We start from the raw sequence: 24009 nt of genomic DNA, 5'->3' as shown, positions 1-24009 counted from the left end.
GACTTCGAAGGCCCACCACTCAGTAGTAAGCCCATGGCGGGAGCCTGGCAAGGCAGGCAGAACTGCTATGTGCAAAAATTGCATGCTCAAAAAAGCCTGTCTGCCCTAGCCCCCTCCCTCCAATTGCTATTTTTAGGCTCCATTTAGCTTCTGAACCCAGAAATAAACAGCCTGTGACATCAGCCCATGATTTACTAATCTGTGAAAAGTTGTCTTTTCCCATTAAGCTGCTTGAACACCAAAAAGCCCATGCAAATGTTTAGTCACTTCTAGCATGTGAAGATAACTGGATCAGGGGAAGCAGGGAGAGTATGTACCATCTCCATAACAGTTAAAGACATTTCCAGTAGAACTGGATTGTGTGGTATAGAGGAAAATGTATTTTGAAAGATAGAATAGCTTTGCTGATCTCAGCAAACCTGTATTTTGAGGATTAACTAGAAACTCATCCAAAGACTCAATTTTGATTTTGAATGTATATTCAGTTTCACTGGAAATACCCTAAATTATGGGGTGTGGGGGAGGCAAAAGAAACTCGGCCTGTTCCCAAACCAGCTGTAAGCATGCTGTTGTCATGTTCTAAGTTCAGCACAAATTTGCTTTTAGTACACCAGACTCAGGGCGCAATCCTAACTGGCAGTTATGCTGGTATAGGTGGCCCTGGAAGGTCTCAAACGTGCCATAAAGCAGGTTTGCACTTCCTTAGGCGGGAGCTGCATCGGCACATTCAGATGCGCCGCCACACGGATGGAGGCAGAAGCTTGTGTTGGCACGAGATAAGTGGCAAAGGTAGGCGCGGGGGGCATGGGGAGGGGGCGGGAGGGGGTGCTACTGGGCAGGGGGAGGGCGGACCCAGTGGCAGGTGCACGGGGAGCTGGGGGCGGGGCTGGAACCCAGCAGTTATGCTGGACCCCAACCCCCGTCCCCGGGGGTGAGCAGAGCAGCTTCAAGTCGCTCCGCTCTCCTTGGACTTGCGCCACCTCCGGAGGTGGCGCAGGTCCGAGGAGACCCATAGGGGCGCGCAGCCCTTACCCACGGGTAAGGGGAAGAGCTTCCCCTTGCCCGTGGCTGAGCCGCTGCTCGCTGCAATCCCGCACTGGATGCAGCACAAGCCTCCTGGCTTGCCTGCTCCAGCGCGGGTTAGGATTGTGCCCTCAATGTGTACAGGTGAAAGTTGGCATGGGCTGAAACCATTGTGTGATTAAGCCTGTAGTGCCCTATTTCTGCCACACTGAAGTTGTTTCCAATAGTCAGTTTTACAAAAGTTCTCATTACTCAAATGGCCAACCAGCTCATTCACTGTTTATTCATAAAAGGGCCCTTGGCCTTTCCCAATGGTTGCCTTTGCCAAATGGGCCACAATTCAGTTGAGATTTGCCTTACATTGCATTGTTTTCACTTCAGTCTCTAGTCCTCAGAGACACCCAAAAAGGTGTAAAGAGAGACACTTGCCCTTATAAGCCCATCTGCTTTGCAGACTGCATGGACAAAGGCTTGAAGAACCCATCCTAGCATTACTTATGCATGAATTCAGAAAACAGGATGCTTAATGTGGGTGGTAAAGTCAGATGTTTTCAAATGTCATTCAGTAGAAAAAATGTTCTGTGTGAGAGCTGAAAGAAGCTAAGCAGTTGTGCTGTATTCCCCTGGAAAGAGATCTTTTCTATTTCAAGAACAGTTCTACCAGCATCATACTTGTGAATAGCACGCTTGTAAACTCAGAGGTAGTCTTGTTTTATATTAAGGCTGCACAATAGGTTTTGGTTTCAATGTTTTTTTCCCCTTTTTCATCTCTTCCGATAGTCTGGATCACAAAGAGAGATCCACCAACAGTAAAAGATACTCTCTTCCATCTGAAAGACATAAAATACTTTCTTTAGCCAGACTCGCTTTCTTCTTCTGCACAAAGGACTAATTCTCCTTTCTGCCAACCAAAACAACAAACTGCATTTCTTTAAATTCTGGCTAATAAGAAACACAAAGATGAGTAAGTCTTTTGTTCATAATTCTGATATTCAGAGGCTGATTAATCTCTAACCAAAATCACAACTATTTTTGTTTGTTTGGATGGAGGGTGAGAAGTCCAAACTTTTTGGGACTATGGAGTATGTACTAGGAACTTAAAGGCTCCATGCTGACAATGTCAACTGGAAACAGCAGAACAGCACTTGCAGTGGTTATGTGTGTTTGGTTCAAAAATCAGTGTTAGAAAATAAAGCTTAAAAATTATAGTGTAGCAAAACTGGAGGACATCCTGTGGTGCACCGTGTTGCTTTTTTCATAAGGAGCTAGGCCTAGATTTCCACCTTCAGTTGGATAGTTCATATGCAATTCCGCTAAGGCAGAGTTCATGTGTGATTCTTCATTTCCATCGATGCCGTACTAAGGACGATTCATCATTTACAATGTCACTGTCGGCGTGACGCTGACAACACCGATGCGGGAAGAGCAGTAAGATAATTAGCACAAGAAGAACAAGTCCACAGAAACCCATAAGTGCGTATGACACAATCCACAACAATGGTTCCTGGAAGGAAATGGTGGCCACACAGTTGCTTGTAACATCTTCAGTTGTGAAAGGGCCTTCAATCTCGGAAAATGGAAGACCATCAATTTCTAAAACATCGCAAAGAGAAATATTTAACAAGGAAACTAAAAAACTGTACAATATACAAATTTTAACCATTATACATTAGTAGGCAGCTAGTGTTGCATGTTCCTTATCACCATGAAACTCAACTTTGGGAATATCTACGTTTCAGGACCAATCAATCATACAGCAACCATGTGCAATTTTGCCTTAATCAAGCTTTCCCTCTGTGCTCATCATCATACTACTCCTACACAAACAGATACAACAAGCAGAAGACATTCACTCCACCGTGCTAATTCTAATAGCAAACTCGGGTGGTCAAGTGCCTATCAATCTGGAAATGAAATAGGGCCACCTAAATGAAGGGTGATGATTTCAGCATACCTGGGGGACCTTCTAGGTATGCATAAATTTGTAAATCAAAACATTTTTTAAAAATACAAATCTTGTTTATTTGTGAGCTTTTAGGACCTTGAATTTTGGGGACTTAAGAAAATGTTGAGGGTCACTGTCAGGTTTGGGTCTTTTGCTTTGGTTTTTAAAAAGGGAAATGGAGGATAGGATAGTGAAAGAATTTCCCTGCTTAAGCCTATGGAAGAGGGTGGCGAAAGAAGAGAGATTTGCCCAGTAGAAAGTCAAAGTAATGGGGCCAGCCATATCTCCCCAGGACATAAATTTCAGAGGTGCAGAGGAAGCTATATAAGAATGTTTCAAGAGGAAAGGAATGGGGCAAAATATACATTGGTATCCAAAGCCTCACACACATCCATGTTATATGCCAATGCTCAGGTTTGGGACTGATACCTAACCCCCAAACTGATCTTCTAAAGCTTTCTTTGGACAAGAACAGGGATGCCCTTGCATATCTTCCTTCTTTTTTGAGCTTTTACTGTGATATTTTTAGGAGTTTTACAGTGCAATCCTAACCCCTTTCCAGCACTGACATAAGGGCCATGCAGCTCTGAGGTAAGGGAACAAACATTCCCTCACTTTGAGGAGGCCTTTGAGGCCACTTTGAGGCGTTGAGTGACACTCAACTCCAGGGTGCAGCACATGCCCCATTGGCACTGGAAAGCACTGACATAAAGGGTTAGGATTGCACCCTTAATGTCAGTGCTGCTTTTAATGTGATTTGATGGCTGTAAGACTGTGGTTTTCACTCTAAGTCCTTGCAGGGGCAGGGGGAGACAGCAGGGACGGGGGAAGGCAGCGACGCGATCCCCAGAAGCACATCACTCAGGGGGCTGCAGAGCTTGGCTGTACTTACCAGAGCCTCCTGCAGCCTCCAGGGGGTGCGAGGAGCCCTGCGCGACCCTATGCAGGCCTTCCCGAAGCTTCAAAAGCTAAAGTGGAGTGAGCACACCCTGCCTCTGCAAAACCGGAAGTGGAGCTTGATCGCTCCACTTTTGCTTTTGAAGCTTCAGGAAGCCCTGCAGAGGGTCACGTAGGGCTCCCCACAACCCCTGGAGGCTGCAGGAGGCTCTGGTAAGTGCAGCCAAGCCCCTGCAACCCCCTGAGCGATGTGATCCTGGGGATCATGTCGCTGCCTCCTCCCTGCCCCCACCCCTTAAGGGGGCAGAAGCCAGCACCCTCAGGCTGGGGCGTCGTGACGCCCCAGTTTGAAAACCCCCGCTGTAAGCCCTTGGAGTGCTCCTATCAGCAGGATATAAATACAATAAATAAAAGTTATAGTTATAGAGATTTAGATTTTGAATACAAGCTGGGATCCAGAACTACTGCAGGCCTCCAGCTCGGTGAGATATACTTTTTAAGCATTTCTTCTCTGACCAGTAGATATGCCCATGGTCTATAACAAATGAATTTTGAGAGTTCCCTCAGTTTCAATTGTATTATGGAATAGAAGCCAAACACTTCCCTTGAGTGCGTCGAAACAGTTGTAGCCTGCCCCAGCCCTGCAGTGTGCTGGTTAGCTTGGACAAGTTGTTATCTCTCTTGCTGGCCTACTTTGCAGGACTATTGTTCTTGATGCAAAACCAAGCTCTGTCTCTCATACACACACAGCCAGAAAAAATTTCATTTGCAGATTTGCTAGTGTTACATGATGGGTTAATTAGGCAATCTGCTACCTTAACAGTTGGGTGGTTCACATTCAGAACAGATCCCTTACCAGCACATGTACTTAATGCAAAGCCCACTCTCTTCTGAGCTCTGTCAAAGATGACATAGAAACCCTCCATCACTGTAGCACCGATGACCAGGGCATTGGCAGAAGAAGAGATGCCAAACCGATAGCACTCTAGTTTCTGCCCAAGTTGCATAACAGGCTGAATGTAAAGCTGTTGATTTCAAAGAAAAATAAACTATTAGAGAACAGCTGCAGACGTTGTTTAGCTGAACTGAAACACAATATACCAAATGCATTAAGAACAGTTGTAGTGACATGACTTGACTGACCACACAAGTGCCAGAATTTAAGATGAGTGTTGTCACTTGCAAATAAATAATAACTGCATGCAATCCCCATGTATATTTCCGACAGAAATTTTTATATTACATCTCCTGGCACCATCTTCCCTGTCGACATTTGCCTAGGCAAATTTGTCCTCTCCCTTTCAGCCTTCATGTCAAAATTCATAAATGAGCTCTGCCCCCCCCTGCCCATTTTTGTACAAATTTGGTACAAATTTACTGGCTCTAGCTAAGTAATTGAAATAAGGAAAGCAAGTGTGGTTTCAGGCAGGAGATATTATGATTTATGCACTTACAACTGAACCAGATTCTGTATCAGTATCCATGGCCTTCCCCTAAACCAGGGGTGCCCAAACTCCGGCCCTGGGGCCACTTGCGGCCCTCGAGGACACCCAATGTGGCCCTCAGGGAGCCCCCAGTCTCCAAAGAGCCTCTGGCCCTCCAGAGATTTGTTGGAGCCTGCGCTGGCCCGACGCAACTGCTTTCAGCATGAGGGCAACTGTTTGACCTCTCGCATGAGCTGTGGGATGAGGGCTCCCTCCACTGCTTGTTGTTTCATGTCTGTGATGCAGAGTGGCAGCAAAGGAAAGGCTGGCTTTGTTTTCTGCCAGGCCTTTTATAGGCCTTGAGCTATTGCAAGACCTTCATTCATTCATATAAGTTCATCTTTTAATATATTCATTTATGTAAACCTATGTAAATTTATTCAAATTTTAAATGTAAATTAATTCTTTTTTTCCCCGGCCCCCGACACAGTGTCAGAGAGATGATGTGACCCTCCTGCCAAAAACTCTGGACACCCCTGCCCTAAACATTGCAACAGGGCAGCGAGATGAATAAGTACAGACTAAACAATGCAGTCAAGGCAAGAACAGATTTTGACTTTGCTTGGCTACTCATTGAATGTTTAAGCTTGTAAGTCATTGGCTAGAGGCCATTTCCAAGTTACATTTGCTTTGTTAAAGCAACTTGAAAGCACTGGCAAGTAACACTTACAATTACGGAACTATTTCAAGATAATCAGATTTGCATGAATCATTTCCATACCCTTGGCAAACAGTTTCACATCTTGGCAAAGTTAAGATGATAAAAACATAACAGGATTACAAAACTTCAGTTTGTTAAAGCCTTCTTAGGACCAAAGGCATTTTTAATACCTCTCCTCTCATATAAAGCACTGATCCACAAATCTATAGCCGGTCTAAAAACAAGTTGTCTTACAAACTATCCTAGTCTATTGAATCCAGCCTACTACTACCACAATGAAACACACGGCAGGTTCAAACAGCATCAGCCCCTGTGCAATCACACCAAGGCCTGCTGTTTGATTCCTGCCAGAATGGACTCATGCGGAGGTGCCCTATCTAGATTAATGGACATATGCCTGGACACACAATTACAGTGCATTCCAGAACTCCCCAACTCGAATACTGAGTTCTGCGCATAATGAAGCCGGGGTGTATGTGTGTGTGCACATGCACAGAGTCACAACTGGTGTTTGTACTTTGCCATGTGGGTTGCATGTGGCCTCCCAGTTTCCTCAGAAGCCTCCCAGATGTGACTAGAAGGCACTTCTAGTTTGCACCGGCAAACCGGAAGTGCCTTCCAATCACGTCTGGGTGATATTTTGAGGAGGCCAGAAGCAGCCTCCCCACATCTCAGAACACCTCTGGACACCACTGGAAGGCACGTCCCGTCACATCTGGGATGTCCTGCGAGACACCCCAGCCATGGGTTTGGCCTCCGTGGATACCAAGCCCACGAATAAGGGGGCCCCACTGTATAAATACAAATTCAGCTTATACAAAGTCAGATTACTGGTCCATCTATCTCAGTACTACCTACCCTTATTGGCAGCAGCTCTCCAGAGCCTTGGGCAGGGCTCTTTCCTTTTTACTGAAAATGTCAGGGATTGAACATGCGACTCTCTCTATGTGAGGCATATGCTCTACACCTGAGCTACTGCTCCTCCCTGTAGACATCTGGCTACCGAGATTTCTATAATGAAACTGTTGCTGGATGGCTACACAGACACAGAGGACTGTAGCCTCAGGCTGGTTGTGTACTTTTTTTTTTTTTTTTTAACATGATCTCACAATATAAAATGGGGGCTTCCAGACCTGTGGACGGATAGTGATCTTAAACGATCTGCTGACATTTTCATCTCTCAGATAGATTGATATCTTAGGAAATAAGGTCCAAGGTTTTTCGGTTTTATCCCAACAAGCAAGTTGTGCACCAGACCAAAATCCAGGTTCTTGGATCTATACAAAATAAGAAAACGTAATAAGCAACATATACTGAGCATTCAGAAGCAATATAATTTTTCTCCTCACCCCAGTTATCTATTCCCTATGCACGATTTGACAGGCTGACCAGTAATGAATGATATCGCAGCAACTACGACATTTGTAGCTCACCAATAAACAGGTCATGCCTTTAGGATATTACTCAAATTCTTCTCACAGAGCACACATCCTCATTAAGGCTTGGCATACTTCTGCATTTTCTCAAGTTACATTCAGAACACCCTTTATGGGACCTTTAGGGGATGTACATGTACTGAGAAACAGAATTGGATGTGGATTTACCTGCTGCAAGACAAATTCTACTCCATCCTTTGCAGCTCAAAAGATGTGTGCACAGACTCCAGACCTAGCCTAGATTGCCTTTTCCTGTTTGTCCACCCATTTGGCAGGCTATTTGTTGTTTTCTTTTCCAAGTTCCTTGCATATTTATCTGGTTTGGTGTCTTCTTGGTGCTTACTTCCAGTCTTTTATGACCCAAAGAGAGAGAAACAGCTACCCTCTTCTTTCCTTTCTACTAATTTCTTGGAAATTTACTGACAATTTAAGTCCCTCATTATAAACAGATTATATTTTGATACTGCCCTGCTTTCTGCCTGTAGCACAGTTTGACTAGGTCAGTGGTGTCCAAACTTTTTGGCAGGAGGGCACATCATCTCTCTGACACTGTGTCAGGGGCGGGGAATAAAAAAAGAATTAATTTACATTTCAAATTTGAATAAATTTACATATATTTACATAAATGAATATATTAGAGATGGAATTTATATGAATGAATGAAGGTCTTGCAATAGCTCAAGGCCTATAAAAGTCCTTACATAAAGTAAGACCGGCCTTTCCTTCACTGCTGCTGCTGTATCACAAATGTGAAACAGCAAGCAGTAGAGGGATCCCTCATTCACAGTTCATGCGAGAGGTCAAACTGTCGCCCTTACACTGAGAACAGTTGCATTGGGCCAGCAAGGGCTCCAGTAAGTCTCCGGAGGGCCAGAGGCTCATTGGGAACTGGGGGCTACTCGCAGGCCGAATTAGGAGTCCGCAAGGGCCGCAAGCGGCCCCCGGGCCAGGGTTTGGGCACCCCTGGTCTAGGCTGACAGAAGAGGGAGAGAAGTACTGAAGTGGCTGCCAAACTCTGAGCCATGGCTCCCTGGGGAACTGTGGAAGCTAGCCAGGTGAGCCACAGAATTCTTGCAAAAAACCCACCACCCTATACAATGTACAGCTGCCCTAATGGGCAACTATTGCCAGTGGCCCAGTAAGTCAAGGCAGCCAACAGTCAAAAAAGTTTGGAAACCACTGGGCTGCTGGGTCAAGTCTTGTGGCAGAACTTTGGACATGGTGACTTCATTTTTGGATTTTCAATATATTTTTATACAGCCACACATTTTCAAAACCGCATATACCCTGTAAGAATATACTGGCCAATGTAATTCATGCTCTGCGCCTTGGGCCATTCACAGACAACAGTCCATTAGAATAAAAGTGCCATCTGCTCTAGGAAATAAACTTGTACTATCAGCAAGACCTTATGCATGTTATCGATAGTGAACAATAACCAGCACTGCACAGCCAAAACACTTATGCTATGAATGGCTGCCAAAAAAGCAATTAGTTTTTAGCCTAAGTCCTCCATGTTTGGAGAAAGGCAGGATACTCGTGCTTTTCAAATACCCTGGAGCAAATCAGAATTATGCCATTTGGATGGCTATTAATCTTTAATTTACACCTTTCCCCAATGGAGGACTGAAACTAAATGTACCTCTTTCTGTGTAGGTGGAGGCTTCTTAGAAGAGAAACACTCTTGTCCTAGGACAACTACTACACGATTCCTATAAAGAACAAGCTGCCTCAGAAGACAGATTTCATGAGCCAAAGCTTACCATGAATGTACGTGTAATTGCTCTCACGACAGCACTGAAGACATTTTCTGGCAGGCGGAGAAGAGTGGTGCCACTGTCTACGATGGCTTTGTCTGCATTGTACTAAGCAGGGAAAGACGAACAGCAACACACAACACACAGTTTCAAACAAATGCAACCCAGCAGCACAATTCTTGCAAATTGTTCTTGGGAGGGCTTCAGTAGGTTAGGGGAGAGCAGAGCACAAGGACCCAGTGAAGGGTCTTCTCCATTCCATTTAAAGGGAGCAATGGCATCTCTGAGTACCTCAAGCCCAAGATATGCCACAATTCCCCCAGCATAGTCCAAGCAGCAAAAGTCAACCTGAAAACCAACTGGAAATCAGTTAAGTTGTCCTAAAACTGATATGATATGCTCCATTATATGCTTCTGTCCAATACACTGGCACCTGCAGGTACATTATGTACATGCAATTGTTTCTTGGTACTCTTCAAAAGCAACTCCACAGATAAATTACTACAATAGCCCAATCCATTGTTTCTCAAACTGTAGGTCGGGACCCATTAGGTAAGTCGCAAGCCAAATTCTGGTGGGTCCCCATTCATTTCAATATTTTATTTTTAATACATTAGATTTGATACTACCACGGTATGTGACTGCATTTGGGGAAATGTTACATATCTGTACTTTTAATAGACTACTATGTATATGCTTTTAGCAATGATAGTAAATGAGATTTGCTCCTGGGTAAGTGTGAATAGGATTGTAGCCTAGGATTGTTCAAAATTTTCCTGCTTGATGTTGTCACTTCCAGTCATGATATAACTTTCGGCTGGTCCTGACAGTTTCTCATTCTAAGAAGTGGGTCCGGGTGCTAAAAGTTTGAGAACCACTGGTCTAATCTGTGTGCCACAAACACATGAACTACCATGGCTAAATCATTCCCATCCAGGAAAGGATGCAACAGCCAAAGGTGGTTAAAAACCCACACTTGACCATCACCAAGATCTGAACATCAGAGAAGCACTGGATCCAAGACCACACCCAAGAAGCATACTTGAGTCTTAAGGGGAAGTACAACCCTACTGAATATCTGCTCCAGAAACAGACATATTCCCACCTTGTCTGGATTAAGGTTGAGTGGTGCTGCACAGAAAAACCCTTGAAATCATAAAACCAGAAACTTGTGAGAATATTGAGTAAGCTGCTATTACAGTTATCACATGCCTTATCTACTCTTCCCTTCTTCACAGTGGCAAAAATGTTGACTGTTCTATTTGCTCCTGAGCACTTCATTTCATTAGGCTTGTGCTGGAAAAGTTCCCACTGAGTTCTGTCCACTATTGCTAAATCTAATAACCTGTCAACCCGCCAAACAAGTTTGGATTTCATACAGTAGAACTGATGTAATGCAGGCTCAGGGGATATTCAGATATAGAGACAGTGAGAAGTTCAGATAGGTGGGAGTGGTTATAAGAAGCTATTGAAAGGACAAATGAATAGGAAGCTTAACAGGAAACAAATTGAAATTTAATCCAGACAAGATGGAGACAATTTCCCATTGGAAAATTCTGCCAATCTGGCTAGAGGTATGCAACTATTCCTTGACAAGGTTGTTCTCTCTGAAGAAGAGAGTGCCCCCCCCCCATCTTTGGCTGCAATCCTAACCACAGTTTCCTGAGAGCAAGCCCCATCAAACAAAATAGGACTTACTTCTGAGTAGACCTGGTTAGGATTGTGCCCTTTGTCATGTAATGATTTAATTGTATTAATTATATTAATTACAAATTAATTGTAATGTAGTAATTTAATGCAAGTAAAAAACTGGGGGTGTGCCTTGACAATTTTAGTGCCTTGACAGTGTGCCATGAGCTGAAAAAGGTTGAAAATGGCTGCCCTAAGTGGAAATGAATGATCTAATCTCAGTTATTCATGCACTGGTGACATCTGGATCAAACTACTGTAATGTGTTTCATGCAGCAGTGTTGCCTATGAAGAGGGACCAGAAGTTTCAGGTGACTCAAAATGCAGCTCTCAGACTGCTGGGAGGGGCTAGGCAGTTTGTGTGCAGTACACCTGACATGAGCTACAATGCTTGTCAATTTGATTCTGGGCCCAACTGATTATGATGAACTTCAAAGCCTCCATGACCCTGGACAGGGTTATCTTAAGGAACATTTGCACCAATATGAACCTACCCAGATATCCTAAGGTCCAGCTGTCCAATATGTCTCTGACAGCTTCATCTGGTGGGGATCTAGGGACAGCACTATTTCAGAGGTGGTGCTGAGGTTGTGGAATTCCGTCCCTGGGGGGACACTTCAGGCCTCTACACTGGCTAGTTTTCAGTGAGTCCTGAAGACACATTTTCTGAGCTTTGCTTTTAAACTGACTAGCAGCTACTTTTAATGCTAGTTTCCACTGATTTTATTATTTAACTGTTTTATTCCATTTCTTGCTTCATAGTTCTTGCTGAAATCTTTACTGTTTTTATTGGCTGATGCTCACCTATTTGTCAAACAATGTTTTTAAAACATATACATTCAATACTAATAAATACAACAGGACAATGTCGGTCCTGAAGGTGGGGCAAAATGCTATGTTGCTCAAGCACCTGTGTAAAGTGGCCCTTCCTCAACTTCAGAGCCATTTGCAGCTGCAAAAGCGAAGTGGAGGCATCTCCTCCACTTTGCTTTTGCATCTCCAAATGTCTCTGAAGAAGAGGGGGAGGGTCCAATTTACACAAGTGTTCAGGTGCCTGAAAAAAGTATAGGAGCCCCTATATCCACAGAACCCATATCCATGGACCAGGTCTGGGGCACCCCCTGTGCGTGCCACCCCCAGATCTCTAATGCCTTATAAAGCATTAAAAACATCACTTCGGTTTCTCCATGAACCAAAAGTCACGTTTTGAGCTCTAAAGCTCAAAAGCCCTCTGGAGGCGAGCAGAGCTCCCTTCACTTCTGGAGGGGGGGCAGCCCCCCGTATCCATGGTTTCAGCTATCCATGGGGGGCTCCAGAACAGAACCCCCATGGATAATGGGGCACACCTGTAAATATTTGATGCCCATCATCCTAGAAGCTCATGGTGGATACATGGTTCCCCCCAACCCCCGTTAATCCTCACAAAATTCTGTGAAAAACATTAGGCTGAGAAAAAAGTAACTGAGTGTCAGCTTTATGCCTGAATGGCAATGTAAACTTGAGTTACCCTGGTTCTTGTCTGACACTCTAGCCACTACACTGCACTGACTTTTAAGATTTCAATAGTACTTCATTTGAAGTATGTTTAGGACTTTATAGCAGTTGTAATGGAACAGAAACCTATTGATCAATAGATTCCTGGAATTCTAGCTTACAAAAACAGTAAGAAAGGAAATTAGTTTCTTGTTATACAAACCTCTCTGCAGTCCAAATCAAGGGGTTGGCCTCCAACTTCCAACTTAAGGACTTCAATCTGATAATACCACTCTTCTACAATGGGTGTATACCAGATGTCTCCCTCATAGAGGCTTGGCTCAGTTCCACCCAGAATCTGTAAAGAAACACAAGTCATTCATGCATATAAATTATGTCCTATCTATACCCCTTTATACAGAAATTACACTGAAACCAGAGTTTAGATCTTGGAATCTAGCAGGCAGTTTACACAGGCAGCCCAATCATAACTAGTGCTGGCACAGCCAGGCTGTGTGGCCTACGCTGTATCCAATGCTAGCTGGGAGCCAGTGGGAGGTCTCCTTTGGGTAAGAGGATATTTTTCCCCTTACCCAGAGTAATGCCCCAGTCAGGCCTATAGGGCTACTTGGACCTCCACTAGCTATTTAGCTGGTGGAAGTCTGAGCAGCCTCACCTAGAGTTACCCGGCCTGGGAAGGGAGTTAGGATATGGTGGAGGGGGCATCTAATGAGCTCATCTGGGCTGGATCCACCCCTGTTCTGCTCTCTCCACACCCAGAAATGCTCTCTCCCCATGTCCCCGCCACCCCCCTGTGCCATTCAGCACCTTACCTGTCTGTGCTGGGGGCTTTGAATGCCACACTGGCAGGGCAGCAGAGACCTCCCCACCAGCATAGCACTATCCAGGTGCTGTGAATGTGCTTTATGGCATGTTTGTGACATCTCCAGCCAGCACAGTGATGCTGCACTAGCTGAGCAAGAGCTTGTGCTACAAGTTGATTTTCAGTCTGAAAGACTTAACAGTAAACTTCTAACCAGCCCGCTGATATTAAACAGTGACTATCCAAGGTTTGGGATATTTTAAGATTGCTTAAATTTTGAAAAAAGAAAACCTGGATGGTTATACCTTTATCTTAAACTGTACAGATACTTAATTTGACATTGGATGAATCATTATAAGAAATCTAATATTGACAAACATGAGAAAATTATACATTTTTCTAATGGCTTGTATAAAACATTTTGATCCTGTTGTCATGTTGTTCTGGTTTCTAAAAAGTTATGCTAATAAATTTCCAGGTAAACAGGGTTTCATTTCACTGCATTATAGTTTTATTATAAAGGTGACCAAAAAAGCCATGCATATTCTCCCTTTTGCATAGATGGATACCTACAAGGCTACCTCCGCTATCAGTTACAGAAAGAGGCAAAACAGCTCCACACATCTGTAAGGAAAACACGTTGGGAATCCCTGCTTCTTTCACAAGGGAATGAAAAAAGGTCTCCACATTACTTGAGGGCTGCAACAAAAACAACTGTAGGTTAATTTAGGTACTCAATAGCAGTTTTCATTTTTCCCTTTTATGCATCCAAGCAGATCACTTGGCTGAATAAAAGGAATTTTGATATCTAAAATAGCAAAATTATCTGTTGACAAGCCATTATTAAACTTGCATCTACTAGATAGTTTCTAGAGCTCTCACACTGGGGCAAATAGGATTACACTATCTCCAGTTCCTCCCCCACACACATAATGGGGAAGTATGAGTGAATCTTACCTCCTTGCCTGCCTAGCCTGTCTGATCCACCTCTGCCATCCATGCATGCATGTAGGGGCACAGTGTTCACAGTAAACACACACATACAATCCAATATGCATAGGCTCATTTCATGCCCTTAATTTCCAATGTCTTTTCTGACTCTGTTTCCTGGTCTTTCACTGACATCAGTTACATCTTTTCTAAATGGGTAAGAAGTGTACCCATTTAGATTTTAACTGCTTCCTTTTAACTAGGTATTTTGTTTGTAATTCTACATAAACATGATTCAGTACACGAAGTCACACCTCATAACCCCCAGTTACTTATATAGAAGGCTGTAGTACATACAACCATTGCACAAGTAGGAGTGCATACAAGGCTGGATACTACAACCACTTGTTTTTAGGCTGATTCACAACCGAATGACTGGGATACCCCAGTAGACAAAGTGGCTTTTTGAAAGAAGACTTGAGAAACTTAAACATGGATCAGGGGCAACAATAAAAGGATAATGTCCTGAAAGGAGGCATTTCACCTCTCATCATAGGTGGTGTCAGAGGTCAACCAGATTGGGCACTCAATGAGGGTACACACCTTGCAGGTCCACCTGACCAACCCATGAAGATCCCAAAGTGTCTTCTTCACGGTGATCAGCAAGGGAGCAATGTACTTGCTCTATCACCACTGATCATGATTGGCTGAAGGATGGAGCAAGGAGGAAAACTTCACACAGGTTCATGAAGAGTGAGTGCAATTGGTAATGATCAATGTTTTCCCCTATTCCCCACTGACCTCAATTGCTCCTAGAACCTCTCTGTAAGAAGAGCCTTGCTGAATCAAGCCAAGAGTCCATCTAATATAGCATCCTGTTTCCCACTGTGATCACCAGCTGCCTCTGGGAAGCCCACAAGCATACAATCAAAACATGACCCTCCCCGACAAACAGGCACACTGTCGATGAAACTGGAAGTAACGTATAGCCATCTTGACTAGCAGCCATTGATAAATTCATAGAGGACAACTCTGCCTAACCCCCTTCTAAGGGTATTTAAACTAGTGGCCACCATCACATTTTGTGGGACTGAATTCCATTCTATTGTTCAACCATCTTCACTTTTAGCTCAAATATATAGTCAATAGTGCAAAAGTTAATTACTCTGGCTAAGGTAGAATAAGCTAGTCCAAGAATCCCTTGCCACTGAATTCCAGTTAAAAAGAAGTTTTCAGATTCAAGGATGGTAGCAATGTTGACCGTGTAAGTGCCGTTGATACCAAGGATCGCAATAACATCAGTGCCAAGATTTCCAGTCCAGCTTCCTTGGGTATATTTAACAGTGACCTCAGTGTTCAATGACTTGTATGTGCTTGACCTAGGACAGAAAAGAAAGAAGCAATAAAGCCTATTGTTAAAATCTATTGTTAAAATCTATTGCTCTGTTCTCAGGCAACCCAAATTCTGCAACAAGAAAAGATAAATTCTGAAACCTGTACATATTAGGCAAATTCTACAAACTTTCACCTTCCGCATATAGAATGTGCTGCCATTTTCAAGTGCAGTGTTTTGCTTCCTGATCTGTTAATCAAAAGAAAAATACTGCATGCCACAATAATGAATTGGTGTCAAAATAAAAACATTTTCAGGCCTGGCTATGTATTGTGATTTCTTTAAAACTTTCTTTGCAGGGAAAGTGTCATGAATAACTGGTCCTCCTATTCACAGATGGATTTGACCAACAGCCCAATCCTATGGACTGAAAGCACTGGTGGAATCGCAACTACTTTCTGGAAATATGCTGAGTAGGATGCCCACGGAGGTGCACAGGATGACAGGGGAAGCAGGAGAAGGGCATAATGGGGGTGGGTAGACTGCGGGAGGGGGTAGAGCCAGCTGCAATGGTGCACAACAGATCCTATGCCTTCTAACCTCAGTCTCCCTGCTAGTACAGGTCCAAGGAGACCCACTGTGGAGCAGGAGACTTACATGAGGTAAGGGAATTTAAATCCCCTTAAATTTAAATCCTGGAACCACCTGATCCACTCTGCCTATTGGATACAATACACCTGCTTTAGGCATGACTGCACCAGCTGGGGAGGAGGGGGAAGCATAGGATTGGGCTGTTATCCTCCAAAAAAACAAGCCACTAGATGGTTTGCAAAATCGGAGACTACAATAAGAGAAGGCAACTCACAATTCAATTACAAAATAATTTTTCCTTAAACCATTTCTACCCAACGTTGCATATATGCAACAGGGACCAAATGTTTACACCTGTGGCCTGGGCAGAAATGGGTTACTACCCAATTAGAACAGAACGTAGTGCAACTGCAAAGTTACTTTGTCATAACTGCATTGTGCTCTGTCTAGTGCATTTCAGTATTTCTTTGCAAAAAAGGTTAGGCTGTCCTCTTTTACATTTTTAACTGGAATTTCACTTATGCCCCCAATATCTCCCTCCAATTTTGGAAATCTCTTTTTTAAACTAAGTTCTCCTAAGAACTTTCAGCCTTCGTCTGCCACAATATGTTGAAATATGCATTTACTGTCACAACAGCATTTCATTATCTGCCTGTATGTTTGTCTACATTTGTTCATCGTGTATCACCCAAGGTGTGCCACTGGGCAAAGAGGTGTGTGCCAACCACAGAACAAGTAATGACACATCATCTCTCTCTCTCTCTCTCTCTTTCCTTTTGAGAGCCCAGTCTATAAGGATGCCATGTAGAAAGAGACTGCTTAATAGCCATCTGACTAGTTCTATCCACCATTGTTACAAGATTAAGGATGTCTTCTGGGCTAGGAATTAAAAGAAGAATTCCACTATACTCTTAGCATCCAGGTCCCATAAGCTGATTAATGCATTACAGCCATGGTACAGGAGGATTACCTTTGCCACTGAAGTAACATCTGGATGCAGGGTTGGGCCAATACTTAGTTCTCTTGCAAATACTGCTTGGTCAGAAGGGAGGTCAATATTTGGATGGGAAAGACAGTATCATAAACCCCACTTACAGGATTCTGACATAACCCCAAATTTACAAGGATGTGTGGATGAATAGTTCCCAAAATAGGAAAACTCAAATGCTCACAATGCCAAACTGCTTGTAAAGAGGAGTTTCTATCTACCAATCACCCATTGTCTTTTCATGACAAAATCCAGTGCCCTTTTCTGAGCATGGTGCGGTGGAGGAACCAAGAGACTCACTTGTCTGTCCTGAAGTAGGTGGTCACATCTGCATCTGGTGCACCTGCAACTGCAAAATTGCTGCTTCCAGTGTCAACCAGAATATTAAGCTGTAGAAAAGAAAGATTTCTTGTATTAGTTCCATGGCGTTCAAAAGTTTGTGTAATTAGTAAGCAGTATATACCATTCAAACTTACTAAAATTAGACATTCACAGAGTACTATTTTGCTAATAGGAGGGTTAACAGACCTTTGTTGTTTTATGAGTATTACACATTTTAAAGCAATGTTTTTATACTGAGGATCCCCTTGTGTCTATAACCAGACACCAGGGATCCCACATGGTCCTTCTTTTCCTACATTTTTGGCCTTTACAACAGATTTATAAAAGCAGCAAAGAAAGAGTAGTGAAGAGTTGGGACTGAAAAGTCCCATCAGGTCTGATGAAATAGCATTAGAAAAAAGTGGATAATTACATGCTGGGCTATTGCTAGATTTCCTTTCCTTGTTAGAGTCTTACTTGTAAGAACAATTCTGGACCCCCAAATCAAAACGTGAATAATTATGCTTTCTAATTGTCTTCATCAGGAACATAATTCTGACTGTATAGGGTCATTACCAATTTCGAAAATCATCTATTTAATCAAACTAAAGATCACAAATTAAAAAATAAATCACTGGAGTGGTACAGTAATATAAGTGAACACCCAAGCAGTTCTGGAAAATATTTTGACTAGATAGCATTTGAGTCTAGCATCCTAAAGAGTTATAATTTACTAGCCATACAGATAATCTCAACAAGATCATACACATTTTCTGCTAATCCTTGAAGGGGGAGGGGGAGAGAGTGAACAGAACATAAAAGCTGTGGTGCTTCTCACTTTGCAACAGTTTTAAAAACAAAAATCTGGCATTTTTAAGCAATCAGTTCCACACATTTGTTGTGTGGGATTGCCATGATCCACTGCCATCAAAACAACAGCTATCAAAACACCACATCACCTACATGAAATCATGTTTCAATTAAAACTACCAATCCCCATGCAGCCCTGAGCTGCAACTCCACAAGATTCAAATCCCTGTGTTGTAAATGGAGTAGCTGACTTTTCCCTGAATAATCAGTACAGCATTCACCAGGCCTCGGTCTTGAAAGAAATCATATTCGCCACAAGAACCAGAATGCCACACAGTAGGATCTCAAAGCTGCAGCCCACTCTAGTATAAGCAGGATTCACATGGCAAATTGCTATTCAGACTGACATTTCATATCTATATAAATCTGGAATAACTAGATGCGGGCAGTGGAGGCAAACACTGAACTATTGTAATCTGCACAATGGCACTAGTTCAGTATACAGAGAGAATTAAAAGTGAGCAATTGACTGTTTCTGATTCAAAGCTTTCCTTGGTCCCCTGCATACTTCTCATAAAGGAAACCATCAAGAGGGCAGGCAATGTGTTTTTTGTCCAAACAATAAAGGCAACACAAAGCCAAGTGAAACTGGTTTGAGGAGAGTTTTTTGTACATATTTTTTTATGAAGGTCATATCAGCATTCCAGATTAGTCTCTAGTAAGGTCCAGAACAACATGTTCGTAAGTTTATTTATAAGTGTCAGAGACAAATCCACAAGGTTTGAGAAAACGAAAAACAACATTTTTCATGGCTCGTTTACAAAATATGACATTTTACCAATATTCTACAAGGCTCATTTTTTTAAATAAAACATTTTTAAATTAACCTAATCATCATAAGCAGTATTCAGCCAGAAGAACAGAAACCATTACAGCTGTAATTTAATAGTAGAAAGTGATAATGAACACACTAAATTTAACACATTCCATTTGATTTCAAAATATTAAACGAAAATTAATGCTTGATTTTAACATAACTATACCACCAGCCAGTTTGTCCTGAACTATCTGAGGTACGAATCATCCATTTTATTCCTAGTATTTGTGCCCTGCCCTTCAAACAAGATTTTCCAGGGCAGTTAAAATAACCTTTTTTTTTAAAACAAAACAAAAAAAACAGGAAGTATTTTCTAATGTAAATAGTTTCTCTTTCTACAAAGACGTCAACCAGTCATGGCTCTGACTGTTGCTCTATTTCTGGATTATTGGCAGAAGTCTTACTTGGCAAAGACGCCAACCATTGTTTACCGATGAAACCGTCAATACGCTTCAAAGAAAGGCTACATTCGCACACCACACTTCTGATCCTCCAAAGTATAGTTTGTACCTTGGCTTGGATAGATCACACAAGACACAGTTTGAGGAAACTGAAGTGCAAACATAGGAAAAACCCTGTTAGATCAGACCAAGTTCCCACCAAGTCCAGCATTCCAGAGGACAATCAGGTATCTCTGGGAACCTGCCTGGGTGACTACCTGAGCCAATTTCCAATTCAAACCATAGTTTGAAGAATCAGAAATACAGAAGCATGTGGCCAGAGTCTCCTCTAGCAAACCCTTATGCTGCATTTTTCCCATCAAAGGCTTCTATGCAACTCACCCAATATTTTTGCTTTAAAGTAAAAACTAATTTTCACATTGTTATTACTGAGGTATTTATCAATTTTACCAAAAATAAAAAACACAATGAGATGGCCCATATAATTTATGTTAGTTATTTATTTTTAAAATGTATACTTTATTTCCAAGGAACCAGGATCATTACAAATAAAAATTAATACAAAACAGCAGCACCAGCAACAATAATATCAGAGATCAGACAGACAAAGAGCCTCAGAAACGCACATCAAAAGTCTGCCAAAAAAAGGAGGTCTTCAGACTATGACATGCCAACAATGAGAAAACTTGCCACACCTCTCAGGACAAAGAGTTCCACAGGGTGGGGGCCACCACCAAGATGTCTCTTGCCAAATGTCTCACTCACCCAGCCCATTTGCCACAGTAGCCAGCCAGGAAGCTCATAAGCAGGGCATAAAGACAATGGCCTTCCCCCAATGTTGCCTGCCACAAACCAATATTCAGCCACATACTTCCTCTAGGCCTAGGAGGTTCAATTTAGCTACCATGGTTAATAGACAGTGATAGGACTTTGGAAATTTGATTGATCCCCTTTTATAGCCATTCAAGTCAGTGGACATCATCCATCTTGTGGTACTGAATACATTAATCAAGCACTGTGTGAATATGCACATTCTTTTGTCTGTTAATACCAGTCACAGTGGCACACAAATGTCTCCTGAATACTTATTTTCTGGCAGTCCAAGCACAGAGTTCTTAGATTCTAGAGTTAATGATCAACATCCAGTCTTCATTCTAATGTAATGAGTTTCAAAAAGGACAAAAAAAAAAAGCTGGTTAATAGGTAGGAAAATTAGCAGCCAATTTAAATACTGCCTCATTTAACACGATTTCTAATTACATTATCAACCCATCTGGAAGGACTGCTTGCAACTGATAAAGCATTCTGCCTGTATAATGTGTGCCATTTCCCACGAATTACAGCATGCTATAATTAACACCCAGTTTGTAAATACAATTCTGCCTTCACAGTGCTCACATTGACTTTTGGGAAACACAGAATCGGGGAGCATAATTTTGTTTATTATGAGAAACTAGAATACAAGCAACATCTACAGCATCATTTTTTAAAATCAGAATACATTATTTTTACTTTTGATCTTCCAGGCTGTTTTCACGTCTGCCATGTGTTGTTCTTGCAAGTCCAAATGTGGACTAAGTCAGAAGGAAATTATTCATATATAGAATTTATATTTCACCATCCCTTCACAAAGATGCCCATGACAGCTAACAAAAATAAATTTTAAAAGATTTTCTTAATAAAAGTATACATTACATAAAACAATTACACTTGACCAGAATTTCATATTGTATTTGGAGTTGGCTTACGAAAGAAAAGCCACTTCAGAAAGGGGAGGGGACATGAATGACACAGATCAGAGACAAAGTCTAGATCTAGGGAAGAATGGTAGCCAGAAGAACACGTGGGAGTAGGATTACACCTCCCTAAGGGCCACTGTCTCTGGTCCTGGGACATTCCACATCACTTTCTGGGATGCAGCTCCCCATATATAGATGTTGCTATGCAGTGAAAGCATAGTGCGAGCTTCGGTACAACAGCAGTGATATTTTGGCTGCAGCCACACTACCTTTAAACAACATGACAGTCATAGCTAAGGCTGTCAAACAACAGAATGAAATGGCAGCATAATAAAAACACACACCATAGCAATGTAAACCTTGAGCAGCTACCCCACAAAGCTCTGCCTGATAAGTTTCTACAATGTTTTAAAAGATTGCAGAACATAGGCCAAATTACACATTACTCAGAGATCTGTAATTGACCTCCTGATTTTTTTTTACATAAGAACATAAGAACAGCCCCACTGGATCAGGCCATAGGTTTTTCCCTAAATGCAACCACGGGAGGGGCACCCTGTCCAGCTGGTTAGAGGACAGTGCTTTGCTTGGAAAGTTTCCAACTACATGTTGATGTTCTCTTGCTTTATGAGTCCATACCCCCTCAAGATTGTCACCATCTGAGATTTAAAATTTGCTCTTTTTCATTTTTAAAAATACGGAAAATTATAACTGTGTGCACAGTTAAACAGAGCCCTAGAGATGGGAAGAGACAGAACAGTCTTTTCCTCACAAAGTGCTGCCTTGTGGTTGGCTTCTAGCTGGTAATCCTGGGCTGATATTTAAGAGGAAATAGTTCTCATGGGTGGGAACTAAGCATACAAAGGATTTCCAGATGTAAGGTGAGAGTTCAGTGTACAACAATAGAGTGCCAATATAAGGTGTAAGAATCCACAATGGTTCCGGTTCCACCCTCTTCCCTTACCCTACCTACCATAGGGAGAAAGCCAGAAGCCTGTTGCTTCACCACTGTCAATTCGGGGGAGTTTTGTTCTGCCTATCCCACTTTCTGGGCTTGAAACTGCAGGGAGGAAATTAATATGGGTCATTACAGCTGATTACATAAATCTGGTTCTGATAGGCTTCCCTGGGTCTCATTGCATGACATTTACAGAGTGATCTTCCAGCCATATTTTTCTCAAAAGCAAGAGCCCCAATGATTTAAATTGGACCAACTTCCAGCCGCGGCGCAGCCTTCTCTGAAAAGATGTTTCACTGCATTTCAGATATTTTGTTAACAAAAATATGTTTAGGTACCCTGATTTTAGAAGCAGCAAAGGAAAGTGAAGTAGAAAGGAACTCGGCTAATGTTGCCCTGATTGGACACATTATGGCTTTGCCTGCTATTTCCTTCCCATCTCACTCTAATGCATCCCCAGATATTTCCAAGTAAAATAATTTGTTCTGTTAACCTTCACAGAGCCATCATGGACACTTCAAGCCATTATAGGTTTTTTCTCAAGGCCACAACAGATCAGGAGGCACTGAAGAAACATGATTGCTGTTTCACTTTATAGCATGGAGCAAGTCTTGCTTAAGCTGCGCTGTGAAATCTCACCGTCTCCCATTTCTATCTGAATTTATTAACAAGGAATAATTAAACACATAACGCTTACAATCACAATTCATACACTACTCATTCAGTTCTTGGGGAGGCAAAAAATTTAGTAATGGGATATTTCCCCAATGGCACTTACACTGCAATCAGAATCATATTTACTCAGAAGTAACTCTCACCAATTTCAGCTGAACTTATTTCCAGGTAAGTATGCCTAAAAATGCAGTCTTAGGACAAAAACAAATGGTAATGTAGGACATTCACAGCTGAATCTGGTATTTTCATTCTTGGTGAAGAAGGGCTCCAAATTTGATGGGATCAGAAGCGCTGGGAAGCGGGACAGTTTACTACTTCTCCCTGCCTGTACCATTGTCCTGATCTAGATAGTGACCCCAAAGCTGTTAGTTGAACTGCAGCAAAAAACATACATAGTCATGTGACACAGGTCAATGAATGTTGAGTCTTATGGCACAGTTAATGAAGATCCATAATTAAGTATAATCTGCACCAAGGTAGAGGAGACAGGACACTTTTCACGCTATGATTTATAGTGCATTAAGCTATGCAGTGTACCTTCAGCTCATTACCCAAACCATTATGTCCACCAGGATCTTATGCGCTGTCATGGTGGAGAGGTTGGTCGGGGGGGGGGGATGAGAGTCATTATGCTTATGTGGTTGTTCCAGCTGCTACATCACTCCCTATGGGACGCCTCTGATGTAAACCAGCTCTGTTGCTGGCATAGTGCTTTGCAGTCATTGGGGGCATGTCCGTCATCTGCAAACTCTGCTTGGTCCCACCCCACTCTCCTCCCTATTGCTGCCTCTCTGTTTGCAGGGTTGCATCACTGGTCAGTCTCCGCCCCATTAATGGGGGTGCACACCTTTCTGACTGTTGTGCTGGCATCCGAGCACCACCCACTGGTGAAGGGGCTTCTGCATTGGCGAAGTTGTCTTTGCATTGTTGTACGCGGTGGTATGCTGCCATTTCCCATGGTTACTAGGATTGTGCCTTTAGGACTCTAATCTCCCTTGACCCCAAAGCCCTGGATAACAACTACTTTATTGAAACACATGCCATTAAAAAAAGGAGACATTTCAGCTCACTCCAGCCACTAATTGTTCTCCAAATATAAATGTCCAACATTGTTTCTGCATGGAGTACTAATTTAGGCTCTGCTGCTGTCCTGGTGTTTCAAAAGTGGGAAATAGCAACGGAAACACCTCCCTCTGTG

At 42.5% G+C, this 24009-nt stretch overlaps 1 protein-coding gene across 1 annotated transcript in view; it reads right to left on the bottom strand.

The window, feature by feature from the left end:
• Positions 1 to 970: 970 nt before the first annotated feature.
• Positions 971 to 24009, bottom strand: part of BACE2 (beta-secretase 2) — a 43145-nt gene continuing 20106 nt past the window's right edge. Inside the window, exons 2-9 of the mRNA XM_066620853.1 lie at positions 17331 to 17419; positions 15284 to 15497; positions 13762 to 13887; positions 12589 to 12723; positions 9210 to 9311; positions 7144 to 7287; positions 4722 to 4890; positions 971 to 2616 (exon numbers count right to left, since the gene is read on the bottom strand). Of these exons, the coding sequence (XP_066476950.1) occupies positions 2363 to 2616; positions 4722 to 4890; positions 7144 to 7287; positions 9210 to 9311; positions 12589 to 12723; positions 13762 to 13887; positions 15284 to 15497; positions 17331 to 17419 (1233 nt within the window). The 3' untranslated portion in view covers positions 971 to 2362. The remainder of the gene's footprint in view (positions 2617 to 4721; positions 4891 to 7143; positions 7288 to 9209; positions 9312 to 12588; positions 12724 to 13761; positions 13888 to 15283; positions 15498 to 17330; positions 17420 to 24009) is intronic.

Source organism: Tiliqua scincoides, chromosome 3 (assembly GCF_035046505.1).
Source record: "Tiliqua scincoides isolate rTilSci1 chromosome 3, rTilSci1.hap2, whole genome shotgun sequence".
Taxonomy (NCBI): domain Eukaryota; kingdom Metazoa; phylum Chordata; class Lepidosauria; order Squamata; family Scincidae; genus Tiliqua; species Tiliqua scincoides.
Note: the sequence above shows the minus strand (reverse complement) of the source record. Positions and strands in the feature narration are given on the sequence as shown.